This window comes from Eschscholzia californica, unplaced genomic scaffold, assembly GCF_041429995.1.
Source record: "Eschscholzia californica isolate CP2 unplaced genomic scaffold, dmEscCali1.0.p SCAF_3, whole genome shotgun sequence".
In the NCBI taxonomy this organism is placed as follows: Eukaryota; Viridiplantae; Streptophyta; class Magnoliopsida; order Ranunculales; family Papaveraceae; genus Eschscholzia; species Eschscholzia californica.
The window spans coordinates 49,929,759-49,951,887 of record NW_028238420.1 but is presented as its reverse complement, the minus strand read 5'-3'; the positions used below and the strand labels follow the sequence as shown (position 1 = coordinate 49,951,887).

General features: G+C 35.4%; 2 protein-coding genes and 3 long non-coding RNA genes across 6 annotated transcripts; 1 reads left to right on the top strand and 4 right to left on the bottom strand.

Annotated features, from left to right (window-relative positions):
• Positions 1-33: 33 nt before the first annotated feature.
• On the bottom strand, positions 34-2,347 carry LOC147551341 (thiamine pyrophosphokinase 1-like). The gene is made up of 6 exons (XM_086672588.1): positions 2,159-2,347; positions 1,840-1,936; positions 1,650-1,722; positions 1,018-1,119; positions 477-726; positions 34-353 (listed from the first exon to the last, which is right to left on the bottom strand). The coding sequence occupies exons 1-6, from the start codon at positions 2,289-2,291 to the stop codon at positions 232-234; spliced, it is 777 nt and encodes a 258-aa protein (XP_086528714.1). The 5' UTR covers positions 2,292-2,347; the 3' UTR covers positions 34-231.
• Positions 2,348-2,663: 316 nt separating this feature from the next.
• On the bottom strand, positions 2,664-6,397 carry LOC147551340 (ATP-dependent Clp protease proteolytic subunit-related protein 3, chloroplastic-like). 2 transcript variants are annotated; one of them, XM_086672587.1, is made up of 10 exons: positions 5,977-6,397; positions 5,779-5,880; positions 4,859-4,981; positions 4,546-4,605; positions 3,815-3,911; positions 3,624-3,697; positions 3,458-3,511; positions 3,287-3,370; positions 3,047-3,184; positions 2,664-2,911 (listed from the first exon to the last, which is right to left on the bottom strand). In XM_086672587.1, exons 1-9 carry the CDS (start codon positions 6,250-6,252, stop codon positions 3,089-3,091), a joined length of 966 nt encoding a protein of 321 aa, XP_086528713.1. In that variant the 5' UTR covers positions 6,253-6,397; the 3' UTR covers positions 2,664-2,911; positions 3,047-3,088. The 2 variants fall into 2 exon arrangements, with proteins under 2 accessions (XP_086528713.1, XP_086528712.1); XM_086672586.1 differs by having other exon boundaries at positions 3,051-3,184.
• A 1,359-nt stretch (positions 6,398-7,756) lies between these two features.
• LOC147551339 (uncharacterized) lies at positions 7,757-8,329 on the bottom strand. Its single transcript, XR_015238672.1, has 2 exons — positions 8,143-8,329; positions 7,757-8,012 (listed from the first exon to the last, which is right to left on the bottom strand). It is a non-coding gene; the product is annotated as an uncharacterized LOC147551339 (long non-coding RNA).
• Positions 8,330-9,808: 1,479 nt separating this feature from the next.
• Positions 9,809-12,102, top strand: LOC147551338 (uncharacterized). Its single transcript, XR_015237831.1, has 3 exons — positions 9,809-10,096; positions 10,193-10,241; positions 11,835-12,102. It is a non-coding gene; the product is annotated as an uncharacterized LOC147551338 (long non-coding RNA).
• Positions 12,103-14,199: 2,097 nt separating this feature from the next.
• LOC147551337 (uncharacterized) lies at positions 14,200-14,697 on the bottom strand. Its single transcript, XR_015238667.1, has 2 exons — positions 14,584-14,697; positions 14,200-14,459 (listed from the first exon to the last, which is right to left on the bottom strand). It is a non-coding gene; the product is annotated as an uncharacterized LOC147551337 (long non-coding RNA).
• Positions 14,698-22,129: the final 7,432 nt, after the last annotated feature.

The following is a 22,129-nucleotide window of genomic DNA, read 5'->3' as shown; positions in this document are numbered from 1 at the left end:
TGAGCAGTTGGAAAATTGCATTGAAAATCATACTAAAGAAATGAAAATACGAATACATACATCGAATGTTTAAAGAAGTAATAAAAATTAACACTCCTCATATTTTATTATTTTGATAGACAAATTCTTTTCGACTTTCACCAATCTTTTATTTCCGGCTGATAGAAATGAACACACGGGGAACACATAAGAAGCAAACAATACATATTAACAAATATAACTCATACCCCTTTAAATCTGGTTTCGAAAGGATATTGTCCAGAGAAGGTCTGAATCAGATCGAACTGTAATCTTCTCCTCTAGAACAATGTTCGAAGTACTTATTAAACCACCAAAATGCATCTCTGTATCATCTGAAATTTAAACATATTTGTAAATTTTAGTACTCTTTTATGAACCATTAGAGAACCATAAACTCCATGATCTTTTAACATAGATTGTTTTTTCTTGTAAGGAGTGAGAAATATTAAACTTACTAAGGTTCCATTTGAGTCCTGTGGTTGTGGATATTGAAGATGATGTGCCAATGGGGAGAAGACCACAATGTGGGCCTTCAACGGCCGGTAGGATATTGATCTCGTGGTGGTAGTTCTTCGAAAGAAGAAAGATTAGGCAAGCTTCTGATAGAAGAACTATCTGCATATCCGAGAAAGTTGAAAGAACATTGATGTTTCCCATCTCATGGTCGAATCTCCCTCCAAGTGCTTCGCCAACTAGAATGCGTAGCTGCCAGTCAATATAACCATGCGGAAAAAAATAGACAATATGTTAGTAACGGACTAAGGTTGACAAAGACCACGACTACGAAGAAAAGGTTGGTCCTAAGGACCTAAGTGATTCAGTATGCGCAATTTTGGGGTTGGAGTTCGAAAGATATATGAAGAGTCTTATCGATCGTCAGAGAAACCAAGTTGGTTCTAAGTGTTTCAAAATGAAAATTTACAATGCCATGAGCTTAAGGACTTATTCAAGTAAAAAAGAAGCAACGAGGTATGAGAAGATACAAATGCAACTTACATTAGACTTGTCCAGGTCCGGTGTGACATCTCTAACAAAGTTTATGCACTTGTGCAGATCTGTGGTGTCTTGATCAGCTGATAAATCCACTATCAGGGTTCCCTGAAAATCCATGAACTAGGTTAGCTTGTAACTGAAACATGGTATCCGATGTGTCAGAATAGTCCCACATGGGCAAAAGAAACTTTCCTAAACAATAATATAATATTAATATCAAGGTCTTCTCCAATCATTACTAGATGCTTAGGGTTTGAATTTGCCACAAAATAAACATAGTTTCAGAGTTGACCCATAGGCCCAACGACCACAATGCTCCACGTCACGCAAACGTGCTAGGTCCAAACAACGCCACATATAGGGGCATGTTAGAATAGACCGACATGAACAATGGGTAACAGTATTAATCTCGTAAAAGAAAAATATAACTAGGGCTGATCCACTCATTGGCAAATAGTTTTGAGTTTGGATGGCCACAAACTTAATATATAATACCCCCAAGTTTCGAAATATTCGAGACCTTATCAGGCTAGAGGCTTAAATGGTTCATTCAAGTACTTAAGTAATATGTCATTGACATGATTGTAGAAGTGGTAAATTATAAGCTAGCAGCAAACAGAATGGATGAGTTTTACCAAATTTGTGTAGAATTCTCTAACTTCTGCTCTAATTGAATCCAAGTCTCCAATGATAGCATTAGGCTTGTACCTAAAAATAAGCAGAACAAACCCATATTTCTGAAGTTGGCTATGAAGAATGAATCAAAATGTGTAGTATTTAAAAAGGAATATAGAAGAAGATGAATGTATAGACATTGATCAAAACCTGTTTCGAACAACAAGAGGATCTTCATTTGGAAAGAAGAGGGGCATTTCATCGTAAAGGCGATTTGCTCCACCATCTGCGAGTAAACGTAGCTTGGCTATGCAACACCAAAAAAAGAACCATAGTTAGACAACACTTAAAAAGTAGAAGTCCATAATAGCAAATATTTTTTTTGAAATCGTTGTAAGATTCGAACTCTGGTCTCTCCATTAGAGAAATATACATGTGACTAATAATAACTCAAAAACGCAAAGGTAAATGATGAAAAAGAAGCTAATAGAAACAAGAGGAAAGGACTTCGAAAGAGATAGAGAAGTACATTGGGTCCATAGAAGAGGCGAAATTCGAAGAAGGGGTCGGTTGAGAACGATGAGAGCGTAAGATGTGAATGGTTTGTCATCGGAAGGCGTTGAAGGTAGAAGAAACGACGAAGAGTGAGATAACAAGGCCATGGTTGTTGATTGATTTCTTTCTCTCTCTCTCCCTGTTTTATAGCTTTTTACTTGCTCCTATATCAACTTGGGAATGGTGTGGTTTTTAAAATATCGAGATGGATAAAGTCATGAAGTTGACAACTTCATTCATTCATTTTGATACTGATACTTGAAGGTATAATATTGATAATGTCAAACTACACTTTTTCAAATTCATTTGTTTATTATGTCTACCAGACAACTTGAACTAGTTGATAAATTACACATTGTCAAATTCCTTACATTATTTATGTCTACTAGACGACTACTTCGGTATTGTTTATGTCAAGTTACACCATTTCGATATTTATTACTTTATTGTGTACTAGTACTCTTGACTCCAAGAGCTTATTTGTTTAATATCATCTTCATATTCACCGTATTCATTAAACTAAAAGTATCCCATTATACAAAAAGAAATGAGCTAAACGGGCAAAACCCTAGTTACAGTGTAAGAGTTCAAAGTATAAACAACTCATCATTGTTTTCACAATCTAGATAAGAAACATTTGATAAATTTCACAAATACTTATGATTCTCCATCCGATCTTTCCTTCTTGCCGGCCTGATGAAACGTTGTCAAGACCTTCGAGGAAACTCTGCAAGAAGAACCAAGAATTTTGATAGGAATTATGCACTAATGAGAAATACTTGATGGTTCCTAATTGTGTAAATAAATCAATGTCTAGTAATCGACGATGAAAAATTCAAAAGATATAAGGAGCATAGATTACCTACATTGGCATTAGATGAGGAGGAGTTTATAATGTGCAGTTTTACATCCCATCGGCAACCTTAACACCAGCTATCTTGTCCCATTCCTCGGGTGAAGGTGCATCTGCCATTATCTTCTCTTGACCACGCCATAGAATCTGAGCCACAAGTTTTAGCAAAAAAACCGTGGTTATAAGAGGAAGTCTAGAAATAAATACGTGATAAAAGGGTCAAACTTTTGGGTTAGGACTAGAATGTACCTTGTCAATGACGCCAAACGACTGAGCCCTTGTTGAATCCATATAAAATGGTCGCCTCATCAAGTTTGCAACTGTCTCGGCCGACTAAAATGAAAGAGTAGGCCATGTTAAGACTAAGAAGAAGTTTCACACTTCGAATAAAAAAAAAATTCTTATCCATTATAGACTCACATTTCCCGTGTGCCTTGCTAGTAGTTTAACGAGTGTGTCCCTGTTCGTAACAGTCTAAGGAAAGAGAAACAGCGAAGTTGGGTTAGAAGACTGTAAGACCAAAAGCATAAAATATAAACAACTTGCTACAAAGACTACTATAGTGACTGACAAAATGTGGGTCAACCTCTTTAGCACGTATAAGTACGTCACTTGCAGGCATTAGACCAGATGATGGTGCGCGAGGTTGTTGGATCATTGCTGAAACATAATTTGTGCAACTCCTTAGCAATAACACATAGGGACGGGATATAAGAGGCATAGGGGGAGATTAAGAGTTGGGGAATGTTGCCTTTAACTTAGATGTTCATATCAAACCTTTGGCATGTGGAAACATAAACCGTCTCCCCTTCTTCCCTGCAGCAAGTAAGAGACAAGCCTGACCTATGGCAGCACCAACAGCTACTGTCTCTATCTGCATGCACACAAACACCAGTTCCTTCGTAAAATTTCAGTATCGGAATTGAGTTTGTCTATGAATTAGTTCGACCATTTTAGCAAGTAGTTAAATTAGGTAAAGAAAGACATTGTCCATATGGGAATGGAATAGCAGATAACTAGTATTCATTTAGAACCCGCGAGTAAGAACTAGTCCTGTGAAGACTGAAAAGTCAAATGCGAAAAGTTGCATAAACTCGCAACTGATGTCAATCCTTACTCCTTAGTTCCTTACAAACCCACTAAGGACACCATGTAAACGACTCTTTCGTCTTTTAGAAAAGCTTGAGAAGTTAAACAAGAGTTCAAGACATGACGAGACATGAATCAAGTAAAACTTAGCAAATAGTCTGGCTAACTACGTCATTACAAACTCTCAGTTGATCAAGTTCTAGGTATGCACTTTATGCAAGAGAAGATAAATTATCATTTTCTTGCTTGGTCAGAAAAGAATAAGATACACATACTTCAAAAAAACGATTAGATACGCCATTTGATGATTTACACAGAAGATGCTCATACAAGTTGCATAAAAAAGATGTACCAAATAAAAATGTAATAACTATCATCTTAGAAAATAAGAGATACATTTGAAGATAGACTAAACTTACATCGTTTTTTAGCTGCATCATCGCGTCATAGATGGCGAAACCCTCTGATTCCATCCCAACCTGAAACATAAGGATTTTGAAGCCTTAATGAGTTAACGAAGTTATAAATGAGAAAGTGCAGGTAGTTAAAAACAAAGGTACATTGTTTTTTCTGGTTAAAGGATAGCTGAAGTCGAACAAAGAAGCACTAGAAAAAAAAAAGCCTTGATCCAAATAACATATTATGAGATGATGGGTAAAAATAATTTTAGGATAAAGAATATAGCCCAAAACCATGTAACAGTATGAAAGAAGAAAAACATAAAACGCATACCGTTTCACCATCATCACGGGTTGTTCCAGTCGAATTAATGTAAAGATAGATTGGCTCTTTCGGATCCATCCACTGTAGGTAAAGCAATTCCGCTATCACGAGCTCTGTCACAGCTGGTACCAACTAATTTAAAAACAGTTCAGTTCTCAATCTTAGAAGCAATAATGCAAACAATAGCTTAATTATCACGAGATAGTCAACATCACTTAACAATAGTATGATAAGACCAAGGTTAGCTAGGAATTTCTTATACTCACTTAAAAAAATAAGTATGGCATATATTCAGCTAGGAGAAATTGTTGAAAGTGTCATGCCTATGGTTCGACATCTAACCCAACAAGCGACACGAGAAACCATTTACAGACAAAATTTTGGCCTGGCCCGTTAACTTATGTTTGTGCTACTCTTATAAAGGGTTGTTATCAATGCAAAAAACATATCTAGTTTTACGGGTTTGGGGAGGGAGTGCTAAAGGAGGCAGAGTGTGAGGGTTTTAGTGAATTACATATATTAAAACTGTAGAGAAATATATGTAACACTGTTCTTCATTCATAGTAAAAATCACCGTGTTACGGAGTAGGTTTCATCATTGCTTTTCTTAGTTGGCTTGTTCTTCATCACTTCGAAATTCTATACCGAATAACAAAAAACTAAATAGGTGTCTATAGATAGTTGCAATAAAGCATCAATTTCTTGAAGGTTTAGCTAGTAGCCTCGTAAGAAACTAAGTATAAATCAACTATATGGATGAAACAGATACTAATTACCAAAAGAACATGTACTTATGAGGTTTAGCTTACTAACCAAATCAATCCGTTGAGCTAATTATATGTATCTAAACTTAATAACTATAGAATTACTGATCATTTAACTCAATTTGAATACATGAAATCAGCTATAAGATTATAAAACGAACTTACTGGCATGCCAATATAAACAATTCTTCCATTAAGAAGAAGCGAAGGCAAATCCGGAGGAGGCTTTCTCGGTCTATGTTCATTATAAGAAACAGATCTTTCGACCTAATTTCAATCAAATTAAAAGTATCAAATTTTGAAGAAATCAAACTAAATTAGAAACAAAATAAACACTAATCAAGAGAGAGAGAGAAATAGAACCTGAGCAGGATTAGCCATGAGTTTTGGAGAATCGAAGAGGTCAAGGTAAGGAGGAAGGTCTGATTTGGAAGAGATTTTTAGGTCTGGAGAAGCGTCGGCTGCGAGTGATGCAAGTTTAGATAGAAAAGGATCTCGTGGATTCAGAGGAGGCATCGGAATCGTACCGGAGCATTTCGTTTTGAAACTTCCGGTAGCAATCTTGAAGCTTCTCTTTGAGGAAGAAGATGAAGAAGGAGATAACGGTAGAAACCTGGTTACTTGCAAGCAAGTAGCCATGGCTGAGTTGATATATTTGTTTCTCTCACTACTTCTGCTTTCTGAAATCCGAAATGGTTTTTGAGGTAAAGAAGAAGCTAAGAGGCTCTAGTGGTGCCTTTATCAAACTAAAATTAAAGTCTCAATGGGCTACATCATTGGACCCAAGTATTAGGAGCTTCAATAGGCCCATTATGTTAGGATACAAGCTGGCCGCAGGCCCGACCGCGTCCACTATCACCCGCACCCATGTTAGACAGATGGCGATTTAGCGCCCAAAGCCCACTTCGAGAAAAATTCGACTCGCGTAGGGGGGGGGGGGGGGGGGGGGGGGTTCGGTTATAACCTGTCTGACTAAACGGCCATGCATGGGCTTTGGTGGATGGGGTTTTCAAATTTACCTGCCCCATTTACCGGATTGTCCTAATAGTCACTAAGGAGATCTATCCGATCTGCCTGAGCCGGAAAGAAGACTACACGTGGGCGCCTATACCCACCCCATTCCCACTCCCATCAACAACGTTGACAATATGGAGCAACGAGGTTCTTCTTGTTAAACAATTGGTCCTTCAAAAAAACTTTGGTCCCCCTATCGGGTACGACTTTGGTAACGATCCCTCTGTTATTACCGTCTTGTCTTTATTTTTGGTGTTGGTAACCAAATTTCCAACAACAATGTAAATGACGGTCCAACAGTTTCGGCTAACACCAATTCTTAGTAGTTTTTTTTTTGGAGGTAATTCTTATTAGTCTTTCAAACATGAGTCCTCAAGCTTTAGAGCAAGTCCAAGGGGGAGGGGGCTGAGGCCCTTAATTCAAATTAAGGGCCCAGCCCCCCGGTCTGTCCCTTGGACTAACAGCCGACCCTTATTAGGGGCCGGCTGAACAACCCCGACGGCTATATGTTGGATCACATCCAACGGCGGATGTGATCCAACAAAGATCTAACGGCCAATTTTTTTTAAAAAAAATTAGTTAATTTGATTAATTTTTTTTTAAAATCTAACAAAAACTCACACATTATTTATTTTAAAATTTAACAAAAACCCACACATTTTTTAAAATCTAACGTATCGGTTCCCGAACAATTTTTCAACCTTAGCTAAAAAATTTTATTTCGAAAATAGTTAGAACAAGTGTTTCGTACACACACAAGTTCAACTGACACCCACAAAAAATCCACACACGCGTTTTCCACATGCACGTATTAAAGGCCCGGGACCGCTCACTCTTGGTTTTGATTTTGAGGGGCTGAACTGAGGCCCTTAAATTTGAATGAAAAAGTGAATTTAAAGGCCCGAGATCGCTCACCCTTGGACTTGCTCTTAGGCACATGAAGTGAAAAACCACCGACAAAACCATCTACTGGGGATTTCGACTATGACTATACGCATATATTTTCCATCCTTTGATAAAAGAGAAAATTGTAAAATTTAAAAAACAGAATTTTGATCTTAGTACGGACAATTAAGGTCTTATAAATCCACATGCTTTGTTGTTTCAAAAAGATCAAATTATGAGAACAAAGCAAACAAAAAACCTTAATTTTGATGATTTATTCATTATTAATGTGAGAAATAGTACAATCTATTAGATTGCAGTTGGGGAGATGCTTTGACGGGTACATGCACAACAAGCAGGATAAGGGCAATAACCCTTGGTATGACCCTGGTCTATGCAGTCTTGGTTGCAAGTTTCGGTGCACGCAGAGATGCAATAAATCGAATCAGGTTGTACTTCACCACCATTTTTGATTGGGTTGGTTAATCCATTCTGTCGTCCTGATCACCATCACAAAATAAGTGTTTAATCTCCTTCCCAAGTTATCACAAACTAGAACAATTTAGTTTTGTAAATATTTTTAATAAAAAAACAAAATGAAAAGAAAGAAGAGGAAAATAAAATTAATACCCGAGGTGACAGTAGAAACAAGAAGAAGAAGGAAAAATATAAAAGAGACTTGTAGAAACTTTGCCATTTTTCTTTTGGTTCAAGTTGTTTGGTTCTATTCAATAATGTATGGATGATAAAATTGAGTAACCAATCAGTCCTATTTATAGAAAATTATTGATCAAACATTGATATCTTCAAATCCCTCAATAGTCAACTGTGGATTAGTGATTAAATCCCAACTTTAATGAAAGAAAATCTAAGTATGAAATTTCTAACCTCTAAATATCTCCTTATTAATTATTCTACTTTATTTGGATATGGATGGATATTTATAAAAATGTTTAGAGTTATTTCCTTTTTGGCCCCCTACTTTGTGACCAGCTTTCTTTTTGGCAGTCTATTTTTCATAAATTCAAATTTGGGCCCTTATTTTCTAGTAAATACAGTAAATACCCTTCTTAATTTCAAAATAAAAATATAAAAAAATATATTAAAAATACGGAAAAAAGAGAAAATTTTCCGGATAGTTATGGCATTTACTTAAAAATAGGTGAGGTGGAAATATCTCTTTTTATAATATTTTTATTTTGATATTAGGAAGGGTATTTATGGCATTTACTTGAAAATAGAAGGTCAAATTTGAATTTATGAAAAATAAGGGGCCAAGAAGGAAGCTGGTCACAAAGTAGGGGGCCAAAAAAGAAATAACTCAAATGTTTATGAGAATGAATTCAATTAGCCAAAAAAATAGAACGAAAGATCTTCATCCAGGTTAAATACCACTATACTCTCTTGGTTTTAGTATATCTCCAAAGTGGCAAAGTCCAAATCAACAATTATACAAATTTCTTACTATACCATTTTATTTTGTGTATCATTTTTATTTGGCCCCCTAATTTAAGATCAACTGAAAAATTTAGTTTTCGTGTTTGTCTTTGGTTGAGATGTTGGAAACCATGGCTTTATTTTTATCTTTTTTGTTTGCTCAAGTGTTATGAGTTACGACTTTATGACGATGAAATCTTGTGTTTTTTATTTGTGAAGCCTTTGAGACTTTATATTATGGTAGATTGGTAGTAAAACTGTGTTATGTTGCGTTTTTACACTCTTTGAGTTATTTTTCTATATATCTATTATATAAAACATGATGTTTTATGCTGACTGGGACAAAAAATTTGACAAACCAAGAGACAAATCCAGAGATAAATCTGGTCGTCGGTTTTTCGTTACATTAAATCTCACCGTTAAAAAAGTACTGTTAAATCTCACCGTCAACATATCCCGTGCATATAACTTAGATATCTCGTAACAGTCAACATATCCCGTGCAAATATACTCAGATATCCCGTAACTAATATTGGGGAAATTTTTTTTGTTGAAATATGAAATGTCATTAAGCAACCAGAGTATTATTACAGTACATAAAAACTAAAAAGTAAGGGACATTTTCCCATATCTTCGATCTTTTCTTTCTGCGTGCCCATTTTGCTAGTTTCTCAGCTTGCTCATTTAGAGTTCTCTTAGTGTAGTTAAATTTGACACTCTCCAGCCTCCTCGCGATATCTTTGATTCTCTGGATGTATGTCTTTGATTGCTATTGAATTTTATGTCTAGCATTTTTCATATGCTTTATGAGGTTAATATTGTCGCTTTCTATGATGATGTATCTTTGTTTGTTTTCCTCTGCCCATGACAGACCATTAAGTATTGCCCATGAGGCCATGACAGACCATTAAGATATTGGGGGAATTTTTTTTTGTGAAATCAATTTTCTTCAGTGCCCAATCTTCCAATTCCTATCCCACAATTTTCCAATTCCTAACCTAAAATTTTCGTAACTCCTAATTAAATATTTCTAACGCCAGAAATAATGGTTAATCCCATGATTTCATCATTGAAATCCACTACAAAACTGTGGAAACCTAAGGATTCATCATCATTCAGTAGTTTTTTATTCAAATCTCTTCATAGGGTGAGTTGTATTGAGTTTTCTTCTTAGTTTTCTGGTTGTGTAGTTTTCTCAATTTCTTAGTTTTCTTAATTGATGATTTTTTTCTTTATGGTACAGAGATAAGGTGGTGATTTCTGAGTTCGGCCTCTCACTGATCATCCAATCGGTAAGTTTCTGTGATTTCTGACTTCTGTTATTGGATGTTTCACATTTGATTATTGATGAAACTTGTAGTTGTACACAACCTATTTGATATAATTCCTGAAAGGATTATTCCCAACTGTTCGGATAATTCAGTAGTGTTAGATGCTCAAATTCTGTAGTGGTAGATGCTAGAATCCTAATCCCTTACTTGTGAGTATGTTAATATAAATTTATATATGTTGTGGTAGATGCTCAAATTCAGTAGTGTTAGATGCTCAAATAATCCCTTATTTCAGATTCATCATTGATGTTATATCAAATCATGCATCTCTGAGATTCTCGACTTAAATTTGTAACTTACTGTACGTTTGAAATAACATATTTTATGTATAACATATCTAGAGAACTCTATGTATAACATATTCTAGAGAATTCAGTATGCAATTGCTTTGAAAAGAAATTTGATGTTGTGTCACTAGAAAATCTCTTTCGTGGGCAAATGCTTTCCTGTAGTTTATTAGTTTCAGTTGCAACTACTTATTAATATGATAAAGCATTAGCATTAAAACATCATAAACTTGACACTTTAGTTGTCACACATTATATTCACACGCTTTCAAATTCGAAGCTTCACATTTTAGTTGTCACACATTATATTCACACCTTTCAAATTCTGCCACGAGGATAGACAAAATAAAAACAAGAAGAATAGTAGGTTGAGTGTACTATCTTTTTGTAAAAGCAATTTGAACATATAAAACTCCGAATGACTTTACTTCTTGGCTTGTATATTGAGTAAAACACTTCAAATAATGGGTGTCTGTTTTGTAAAAGCAATTTTAACTAATAAAACTCCGAATGGGTTGTTGTGCAAATCTGGAGACAACTCACTTGACTATTTATAGCTGAAATCTACTTCTTATGTTCATATTTCGAGTAGTTGGCTTCGGGCAAAATGATACATTTCCTATACCTCTTTCTGTAATAGTTAAACATGACTCACGAAGAGCAAATATCTCCATCATTCTTGAGTTGTAGTTGACTCTCTAAGACATGAAACACTGTAGACATCATGCACAAATTTGACTATGAATTTTTTCAATCTGTCCTAACTCCTAACAAGCTTTAGATGTTCCAACATGGGATTTATGATGTTTTTCTGTGGTCAGTTAGATTCCAGAGAGGCATATATAGTCATAAATTGTTTGGTTTGCTCAATTATTACTATATATGTTATACAGTTTTCGGAACATATGAATTATACCTGAATTTATTAGTTCACTATTAAGGTTCTCACCTGAATTTATTACTACTATCGGTAAGTTCTCTATTCTCCTTTTTGATATTCTTTTTTTCCCGCTCCACATGTGACCAGAGGAATTTGAGTCTTTGGTTGATTTATTTTGTTCCTAAAATGTAGCATGTAGATTGTCTTGACTAATAAAACATGTTTATTCTGAAAATTAGATCACTAAGTTCCTAATCATTTGTTTTTCATCGCATCTTCTTATATTGTTTGGTTTGCTCAATTGTAATTTTGCAAAATTACCATACTATCATGTTTTTCTGGTGTTTCCCTAAACTTATATTTTTCATTTTTTCTCATTTTCCTTAGGTACATGATTTAGAAGGATTATTCTTTGTTTAAACTGGACAAACATCGTAGCCAGCTCCAAGCGCAATCCAAAGAATTTTGAGGGGTTCGTTGTTCTATTTGTATTTTTAACATTAATTACCGAGGAGTTTGTATTGGATTGATTTTTAATGAAAGTATTCAAACTGTCTTTTTATTCTTCACATAATGTAATTAATGATTTCATTGACATAAAGTGGATTTAGTTTAGAATGAACAAATTCACATACAAATCGAGCAGATTGCAGTAGACCTTTGTAATTGCAAACTAGATATTGGATCAAATAAGGTCCTCCGTGCCGGAGGCACGGGTCATACCTAGTATATATATATATATATATATATAATTGCGTATTTTACGCATCGAGTCATACGTTTCGAGGCACCGCTTCACTTTTTGAGAGTTCACCCCTCGAGGCTTAAAAACGTATTTTCAAATATTGATCCTAAATTCCCTACATATCATAATGGTACTGCTGCATCTTTTGTTATTATTTTTTGAATCAGCAACATATTGTTCGAGGATGTGCTTTGTCATGGCCCTTGGGTAAGACAATGGTATGTTATCGGATGTATAAAGGTTGAATCAACGATTAACACATGTCTTGATTATATGTTGCCTAATAATGATCAAATTTATTTATTTTTTATAATTATCTGCGTTTTTTTAGTTAAACCTTTTCATTTGTAACTTGTAAAATTGTAGTTTTATTTGTGGGGTATGAAATGATGTTATAAATTTCTGTAAATTTTTAGTGGAAAGCCCGAACCGAGACCGTCCGGTGTCTGACTGGCCCGATAAAATAAACGGTCTTGGACGGTAAATAGACTGGCAATTCTTAAAAGTGACCGACCGAGAGAGATATTGACGGCAGCAGTGTTGGCCAGATTGTGGTGGTGGAGATAGGAAGAAGAAGAAAAAGAACAAAAAAATTTGTGAAATCAGTCAACATACCGACTGGTTTCCGGTCAATAAAGAGGGAAAATGGAGAGATGAAGTTACTTTTATGACCAAGGATGAAAAATGAAAGAAATGATTGATTGTGAAGTAGTGGGAGCTGAATTGAAACGTTTGACACATTTACAAATTAACACATTTTCTTACAAAGACCTCTACCACTATTCAACCACCTCTACATCTCCACAAACAACGAACCCTTCAAACACGACCTCCATTCCACAACCACTATAGTTGCCCCAACTCCACCACCACGATCACTGCCACAACTTCATCACCACCACTAATCACCATCGCCACCACTAGGGTCAGAACTATGTGAGACCATCCTGGGAGGTGCCCTGGATAATCTAACATATTCACTTTTTTTTTTTTTTTTTTTTTTTAAAAGTAACATATTCACTTTATGCTACTAAAATTTAACAAGGTGCAGTCTAGCTCCACTGGTGGAGTCCTTCGTTTCCAACCTAAAGGAAAGGAATTGAGTCCTTGTCTAGCACAAAATCCTGGTTTCACCCCTGACATTCACAACTCCACCACTAACCATCATCATTGCCAAAACACCGCCACGATCACCGCAACAACTCCACTGCCGCAGGCCCATTATATTAGGATACAAACAGGCCGCAGGCCCGACCCCGTCACACACACTCATATTAGACCGTTGGCGATTTAGCACCCAAAGCCCGCTTCGAGAAGAATTCGGCTCGCGTAGGGTGGGCTTAGGTTATAACCTGTCTGACTAAACGCCCATGCATGGTCTTTGGTGAATGGGATTTTCAGATTTACCTGTCCGATTCACCGGATTGCCCTAATAGTCATTAAGGAGATTTATCCGACCTGCCTGAGCCTGAAAGAAGACTACACGTGCGCACCTATACCCACCCAATTCCCAATCCCATGAGCAACCTTCACATTTTGAAACAACTAGGCTCTTCTTGATAAACAATTGGTCCTTTAAGTAAACCTTTGGTCCCTCTATGGGGAACGACTTTGGTAATGACCATGTAAATGACGGTTCAACAATGTAGCCTAATCACTAATTCTTACGAGTTATGTAAGATTTTAAATTGATGACTTACAATCTTTTTTTCACAGTGTTGGCTTATGAGTTTTTGTAACATGAGTCCTCAAGCTTTAGGCACATGAAGTGAAAAATCACCAAAACCATCTACTGGGGATTTCGACTACGACGATATGCATATATTTTTCCATCCATTCATAAAAGAGAAAATTGTAAAATCCAATCCATTAGTAGGATAGTACTATCTGTCTCTCTCCAACCCAAAAAAAACTGAATTTTGATCTTAGTAGGGAGAATTAAGGTCTTATATAAATTCACACGCTTTGTTGTTTCAAAAGATAACAAATTAGGAGAACAAAGCCATCTAAAAACCTTAATTATGATGATTTATTCATGATTAATGTGAAAAATAGTACAATCTATTAGATTGAAATTAGGAAGATGGTTTAATGTTCACAAGCACAACAATAAGGATAAGCGCAATGGCCACCCTTGTTCCAGCCCTTGTCTATGCAGTCTTGGTTGCAAGTTTCGGTGCACTGAGAGATACAATAAATCCATTCTTGATTATTAGGTTGTACTTCACCACCACTTTTGATGAGGTTGGTTAACCCATTCTGTCGTCCTGATCACCATCACAAAATTAGAGTTTAATCTCCTTTTCCACAAACTAAAACAATTTTATTTTCGTATATATTTTTAATAAAGAAACAAAATGAAAAGAAAGAATGAAAAGATTAGATTATTACCTGCCGAGACAGTAGAAACAAGAAAAAGAAGAAAAAACATAACAGACACTTGTAGAAACTTTGTCATTTTTCTTTTGATTCTAGTTGTTTGGTTCTACTCAATAATCTATGGATGATAAAATTGAGTAACCAATCAGTCCTATTTATAGGAAAATTGTTGATCAAACTGTGATATCTTCAAATGACTCAATAGTCAACAGTGGGTTAGTGATGAAATCCCAACTTTAATGAAAGAAAATCATAGTTTTATTTCATTAATGTAAAAGTAATCATTACAATTTACTATCTTTATTTTTTTTTTTGTTGCAAAGATTTTGATATCTTTATAGCTAAGAGGAAATCTAAGTATGAAATCTCTAAGCTCTAAATATCCCCCTTATTAATTATTCTATTCTATTTGGATATGGATGGCTATTTATAACAATTATACAAATTCCTTGGTTTTAGTATATTCTCTTGGTTAAATATATTCTCTTGGTTTTAGTATATCTTCAAATCAACAATTATACAAATTCCTTACTATACAATTTTATTTTGGGTATCATTTTAGTTGGCCCCTAATGTAAGATCAAATGGAAAATTATTTTTCATGTTTGTCTAATATTCTAATTTGGCTTTGTGAGATCATGATTTTGTTAGTCAAACTTAACCGTAAGTAATTTATTTCGTTTTTAATCTTTCATTTCGGACTTAATTCAATATGTTTATTAATTTTCTCCTTCTATTAAGCCGCAGACTACATGATGTTCGATGACTAGTTTTTTAATTAAAATCTTTTTTCTTTTACTGTTCACATCCTCCTTTTCTCTCCATCACCACAGTCTACCCACCGCCACCGTTATGTTCTCCGTTTCCATTCTCTCCTTTTCTTGCTCTCAATCGAAATTCAGTTGATTTAAACACCACGGGTCTCAGTTGATTAACATATTTGTGAATCAATCAAACTTTAGGGTTTCTGATGTAGGTTGTTGCGTAAGCGTAAAAGTAATGGAACCCAACATTAAAACTATGATCAACTAATTAAATAAACCGATAACATAATAATAAACGACGAAACGATAAACTTAATAATTATTCTTCAAAGATCTGGATAATAATGATAACCTAGACTTCCTTTTATAGGAACTTAATTAGATGCTTTTAGATAGAGCCAACATAGAATTCCTAAATATCAAAGATACTAAAACATAGAAACTTCTAAACCTAGACTTAGTAGGAAATACTCAAACATAGAAACTCTCAAATCTAACCCTAATGGACTCGGCCGTGAGGCCCAATGGCGTGGACGTGAGGCCCATGATGATGGTCTCCATCATACTCCCCGTCCGAGAATGAACTTGCCCTCGAGTGAGACTCAACAATGCGATCCTTAATTCCCACTTTGCACGAAATTTGTCGAAATATCGAAGAAGACAATGATGGACCAAATCACTAGGATAAATCTCATATTGCAAAGAATCTCGCAAAAACAAATGTAGGAAAGAAACTTCCAATTGCGACATCTCCCGTCGTCTTTTAGTTTGTCGAAGAAGACCACCACATAATTCACTATGGAAAAATTAACCATGAATTTCATCATCCACTTAATCACTCCCTCTGTTTTGTCCTTCTCAATAATAACTTGGATTATCTTCCCTCGTTCATCTTTGTGAAGTTTGTAAACTAAAACGCAATCATAATATGTCAAGTTAGGAATGACATGAGAAAAGTCACCACATGGAATCATCATTATTCCGGCTGAACTGTATCGTTTAGTAAATCGAGTAGGGGAAAAACCTCTAAGAAACCTAATATCGAACAGGTGATGGGCATCAACTTCTACTCTTTGAGAAAAGGAACTCCTACAAGAGGGAGCATGAACTTCTTGGTACTAATGTCTACATCAAATCCAACCTCTGTGAAATATCTACAACCCTTTTCTCTGACGCACTGAAGTGCAGCTTTAGTATATAAGGCAACTATCCGTACGATCTGAATACACTCTAATGGAACATCTTGATCCTTATCATCTTGAATAACAGTTAGTTTAACTTTTGACGAATTCACAGCTCCCCAATAGTCATCCAGTAACTTTGCTCCTCCACATATCACAATGTGCATTATGTGCCATGTTGAATGGTGTGTCTGCCTTGTCAAGTCCATTATCACGAATGGTAGCTCCCTTTTTCGAGTGAGTAGCTTGAGAATCCATTCCCATGTCCTATGGTTTTTGAAGATGAGGAAACAAATGCTTCTTCCCAAGTGTTCATACCATGACATAACTGAAGAACGTAATAGTAATGACAGCCACAGTCTTCTCTTAGCGAGTCCGTTGAGTGCGACTAAACTTGCTTTCTCTTTTGATGAAGAAAAGTAAGGACGAGTAATCAGGGTGGGTGAATGCTGACCTGCTTATTTTCTCAGATAGGGAATTTGTAAGCTTCACATCTACTATGTTGTGGTCTATTGCTGTTTCCTTTCCTAGTGGTTGTGGTACTCGGCATTAACCTTCCTTGTAATTGAGCTCTTCAAAGAGAAAGGACCGATTGAGTTATTCATAAAATAGCTGCGTGTTAATCAAATCGTAGATCACAGACGGTATCTTAGAGAGCAAAGTCACCATTTGATCATGAAAATAGTGCATCGTCCATTGATCAAATGGTGACTTTGCTCTCTTAGAATTTTTCATAGATTCTTTCGGACATTGCATGGAATTTTTCCTTGATTAATGAGTCTCCATTGCATTGCATAGAATTTTTCATAGATTCTTTCGGACATATGTTGCTCAACAAAAAAAAATCTTATCTTTGGCATGGACATCTTGATTTCTGAACTAATCTTCCATGTGTTGAATCCAAAAAGTTATATGAAATTGACCGTTGAAGAGTGAAATTTTAGAAACTTTATGAATTTTTCTTTCATCTTCTCGATCAATGTAGAATTGACGTGGAAATTTTATAAACGTGAAATTTTAGAAACTTTATGAAATTTTATGAACGTGGAAATATTTTCCAACATTCAAGAAGAGACATATCCATAAAAAAAAAAATTCATCTGTTCTCAGATTCTTCAAGCTCTGAATACCAGCTGATGTAGGTTGTTGCGGAAGCATAAAAGTAATGGAATCCACCATTAAAAACTATGATCAACTAATTAAATAAACTGATAAAATAATAATAAATGACGAAACGATAAACTTAATAATAAACTTGATTGATTATTCTTCAAAGATCTGGACAATAATGATAACTTAGACTTCCTTTTATAGGAACTTAGACGCTTTTAGATAGACTCAAACTAAGATTCCTAAATATCAAAGATACTCAAATATAGAAACCTCTAAATCTTGACTTAGTAGGAAATACTCAAACATAAAAACTCTCAAATCTAACCCTAATGGACTCGGTCGTGAGGCCCAATGGCGTGGACGTGAGGCCCATGATGATGGTCTCCATCAGTTTCAATCGAGGGAGAAAGAACCTCTTGGACTCCAGATAAATCGAGATTACGATCTTCGACATGGTCAGTGAACTTGTCGAGGACTTTGCTATGTTGCAGCAAGTCTTTTGAGTCCACCAAAATACCAACACCTTCATATGTAACCTCTATTGCATCTCTTGCACTTCTTTCTTTTGCAACTTTACTCTCTCTTGTTTACCTAAGTGCGTCGGATAAGTTGAGCCCTTGTTAGAAAAGATTTTAGGCATAAGGACCGCCTGAAGTAGGTTTACTTGAACTCCCTTCTTTAAGTCAGTTAGGACTTTCTTGAAGGTTGAGAAGAAGAACACCTTTCTTCTTTAACTAGATAGATAGACGAGAACTTTTCTCTAAAATCGCTCTCTCTGCTTGATGGTTGAAGAGACCAATTTTTCTTTCTAAGAAAATTTCACAACTTTTCTGTTTTCTAATTGATCCTTATATAGAAACCCTAAAATCAGAGTTGTTCTCAAACTAGGATTCAATCTGGACCACAAAAAAGATAATACTCTGAAAACCCTTTTCAAAGGAATCTAGGGGTTCCCCTTTATGTGGCCGGACAGATCAACCCATTAATGCGCTTGGCCTGGCTGACCCAATAAGCCTAGAAAACCATCATATGTTCGTCCCCCTTACTTCTTTCCGGGCCTTCCTTTGAGGCATGGTTCTTCTATCTATCGATGGACTCTTCCTGAATCCTTTGGGCATATCAAACTGGATTTAATCCATCTATTGCCAAGCTCTCACTAGCCAATTCTCCTCGTTCAAGCCACCACTCTTTAGTGTAAACCATTGTAGGATCCGATCTATTTTAGCCGCAAATTACCAAATTGATCCGACGATCGTAGTTGACTTCTAGCTAAACATTACAATCCCTAATTCAACCGGACTAGATGATCATCCTGATAAGGTCATCGTAATCATATTCGAAAAACTATATGCATTGCCATCTTGGTCGAAGGACACTCCTTCAGAAAGACATCTCCTTCAGACCGAAAGGATTTATCATTCATACACAGTTCTGAAAGCGGTTGAACCTTCATAAGTAATATGAACTCCGTGACTCCAAATGTGGGTTTTGGATGATTCCGACTTGATTTTGATATTAGTCATGACTTCTAGGCACTATCAGATGCTCCAGACTCCACATTTTTCGATTCGAGATAAAACTCTTGAGATGCTAGACATATTGGAAATTTACTCAACTCCGTATTGTAGACATACTAGCTAGAATGCTTTTGGTTTCATGATCTTGATCTTATCTTCTGAATTTAGACTTATTTTCGAGACACACATGAAATGTCTAACATATTTAGAGACTGAATGGAATCTTTCTTACATTCCCACCGAGGTGCTATCCTAGACATCCATAGAGTTGATATTCTTGAAGCAAAAGCATATAAAATTTTCCGTGCTAAAAGCATAGAAAAAAGAACATAAAGAAATGTGAAGTTTTTTGGGTTCAATAGAGACAAACATGTTGGCAATTGAGACACATTTGGTGACGGTTGGGACTAAAGCGGCGACCTTTGGTGAATTATAATCATCGACAACAATTAGATCTAGAGAAAAATCACTGAAGAAATGCCATTCCTTGGATCATAGAGTCGATACCGTAGTTGTACCAAAATGAGCGCATCATGGTCGTCCGGGCACGCACTTTGGGATCGTCTAGAATGTTGCCTTAGCGCATCAGAAGACCTTATGTGAGCCGTGCGACTAAGGCTTCGGGCGGAGCGCAATTCACCTGATCGAGATATTTTCTGATTGTGCTTCCCCCCACCCCCACCCCAAATCAACTTTTTCTTTTGCCCGTTTAGTTCCTAGATTAAGCAAACTTCATCCAAGTTAATTTTAATCTTGGACATTTCATTTATCTAGAATCAGATTTAAGTGATTCTCAACTCTATACTCAAAAGATCGACGCGACAAACGCAATGCCATATTATATTTCTCAGTTCAACTGATCAAATCGAGCTAAAACCGACTCTGATTCTAACAATCCCCCCACATGAATGAATATTCGGGTTTCTAATAATGGAAATTTTACTATACTGACACGGGTAGAATTCATAAGTGGAACTTTTTTACATCGGGAGAAGGTACTCTTTCAACTTTAAATCTTTCCTAATGAGTAACTTTTAAGTCTATATGGGGCAACAGTTAACTGTAGGTCTTGAAATGGTAATTTCAACCCAAAAATAACTATCACACAACTAATCCCTTCCTTAATTAGGTTCTCTGTTATGTTCCTTTTGCTCTAAACAATCACGGTTTATGTATGTTCAGGAGAAGTTGGCTTAGCAACCTTTCCACTGAACCGACACCAATCCACACACATGTAGGTTATCTAGAAGAAGGTATCCTGCTAACCTAATGTGAGAAAAAATATCTAAGTTTTCAGATTCATTAAAAGTTTAACGCTAAATTTTCAATGCAGGCAACACTAATTTCATCTTAGGAATTGGTTAGAGACAGTGGCGAAGCCAGAAATTTTTTGATGTGGGGGCACATTAGTTTACGGACATCAACAAACTTATTGAATATAAAAATTTTAATTTCAATCATATAAGAATAGAAAAGAAAAATCACATACTTGTCTTCTTTTGATGTCACGACAAAAGAAAAGATGAGAATACGCTTTTGTAAGGGAACCTGAATAACGAAATTTATAACTTCTATATCTTTGTTTGTTTCTAATTTGATTAGAATTAGAATTAGTATATAATGGTAGATTAGAAATTTAATTTTAATTAGAGTAGAAAACAATTTAGGATTTTAGTAAAATAGGAGTGGCTAACGATAAGGAATTATAAAAAATTTCCAATATAGAAAGAAATTAGGCCTAAAAAAATAACATTAATAGGTAGGGAAGTAAGTGGGGTTATTCTTCATCAAAAAAAAAAGTAAGTGGGGTTATTGGTAAGTATACCAAGACAAGGTGAGATTCAGTGGAAAGTGGTGATTTTTTTTATGGAAGTAAATGGTGGTGGTGGGCCATTCACTTTTTTATTCAAAAAAAAAAAAAGTACCTAACAAAGTTGGGCTGTTCTTTTGGATTGGCCACTACTTTTTTTTTTTTTTTTTGTTGAAGGGAATACATTAATATAAAGAGAGTTTTACAACAAACTACGAAGAAAATTAAAATTACAGTATATTAAGTAGTAAAACAAAATAACAAAATTAAAGAAGTGCACAAAATATCTTCGACTTGTCGAACTGTCTTCCTTTTGTAGCTTGCTAAGCTGGCAGCTCTTCTTTAGTATGATATGATATTTGTTCTTGAGCTTCCGTCTGCATGATTTAAAGATAAAACTTTTTCCTAACTTCCTGTAACACTTGAGATGGATTAAGCATACATCTAAAATTTCTTGAAGAAATAGAGATGTTTGCAAAATGGAATCAAACAATGATTCCTGGGTATCCCGCCAGTATTCTCCATCTAAACTTTTTTTTGGATTGGCCACTACTTACTTGGTATAAATTAATAGGCACCCCCTTATTGTATTACTACTAAAGGAGGGACTCACATTTGGGTCGTGGGGGCGCAGGCCCCCACGGGCTCCTATGTGGGCCCGCCCCCTGGTTAGAGATATAAATCTCTAATAGTGTTAATTTTGAGTCAGGATATATAGCTTTAGTTCAGTGGCAAAGCCAGAAATTTTCTTCTGTGGGGGCACTTTTAAAAAGAGAAACCCACATAAATTAATAAATCAAACAATATATATTAACTCGTTATATTTTAATTTAGTGCATTGAATACTTTTCGGGTCGACTCAATAGAAAAGTGGGTCGCCCGACACTATAGTTTATCATATTTAGAAAACGACAAATTTAAACGAAATTTTTCTTCCAATCAACCTATGGCTATTTAATCTTCTTTGAACGATATAAAAAATACGTAGGTAAATTTCATTATATTCTTAATTACTATATATTTAGAGTAATTTAGTTTAAATTTTTGAAGAAAAAGAACTACACAATTTAATTTAGAAATATATACAAAAGAAAGCAAAAAAACAACACTTGCTTTTCAGTGAAAAAAATTTACACGCAATCAAAATTCTAAAGGTAAATAAATTATATATTC

What these genes read in the sequence shown, in the direction of transcription:
- LOC147551341 (XM_086672588.1), bottom strand. Translation starts at nt 2,291, where the DNA reads ATGGCCTTGTTATCTCACTCTTCGTCGTTTCTTCTACCTTCAACGCCT. An exon ending in GAGAATTCTACACAAATTTG is followed by an intron (nt 1,120 to 1,649) that starts GTAAAACTCATC and finishes ATGGATTTTCAG; the next exon opens with GGAACCCTGATAGTGGATTT. An exon ending in CGGACCTGGACAAGTCTAAT is followed by an intron (nt 727 to 1,017) that starts GTAAGTTGCATT and finishes ATTGACTGGCAG; the next exon opens with CTACGCATTCTAGTTGGCGA.
- LOC147551340 (XM_086672587.1), bottom strand. Translation starts at nt 6,252, where the DNA reads ATGGCTACTTGCTTGCAAGTAACCAGGTTTCTACCGTTATCTCCTTCT. An exon ending in TCATGGCTAATCCTGCTCAG is followed by an intron (nt 5,881 to 5,976) that starts GTTCTATTTCTC and finishes GATTGAAATTAG; the next exon opens with GTCGAAAGATCTGTTTCTTA. An exon ending in TAGCAAGGCACACGGGAAAT is followed by an intron (nt 3,371 to 3,457) that starts GTGAGTCTATAA and finishes CTTTCATTTTAG; the next exon opens with TCGGCCGAGACAGTTGCAAA.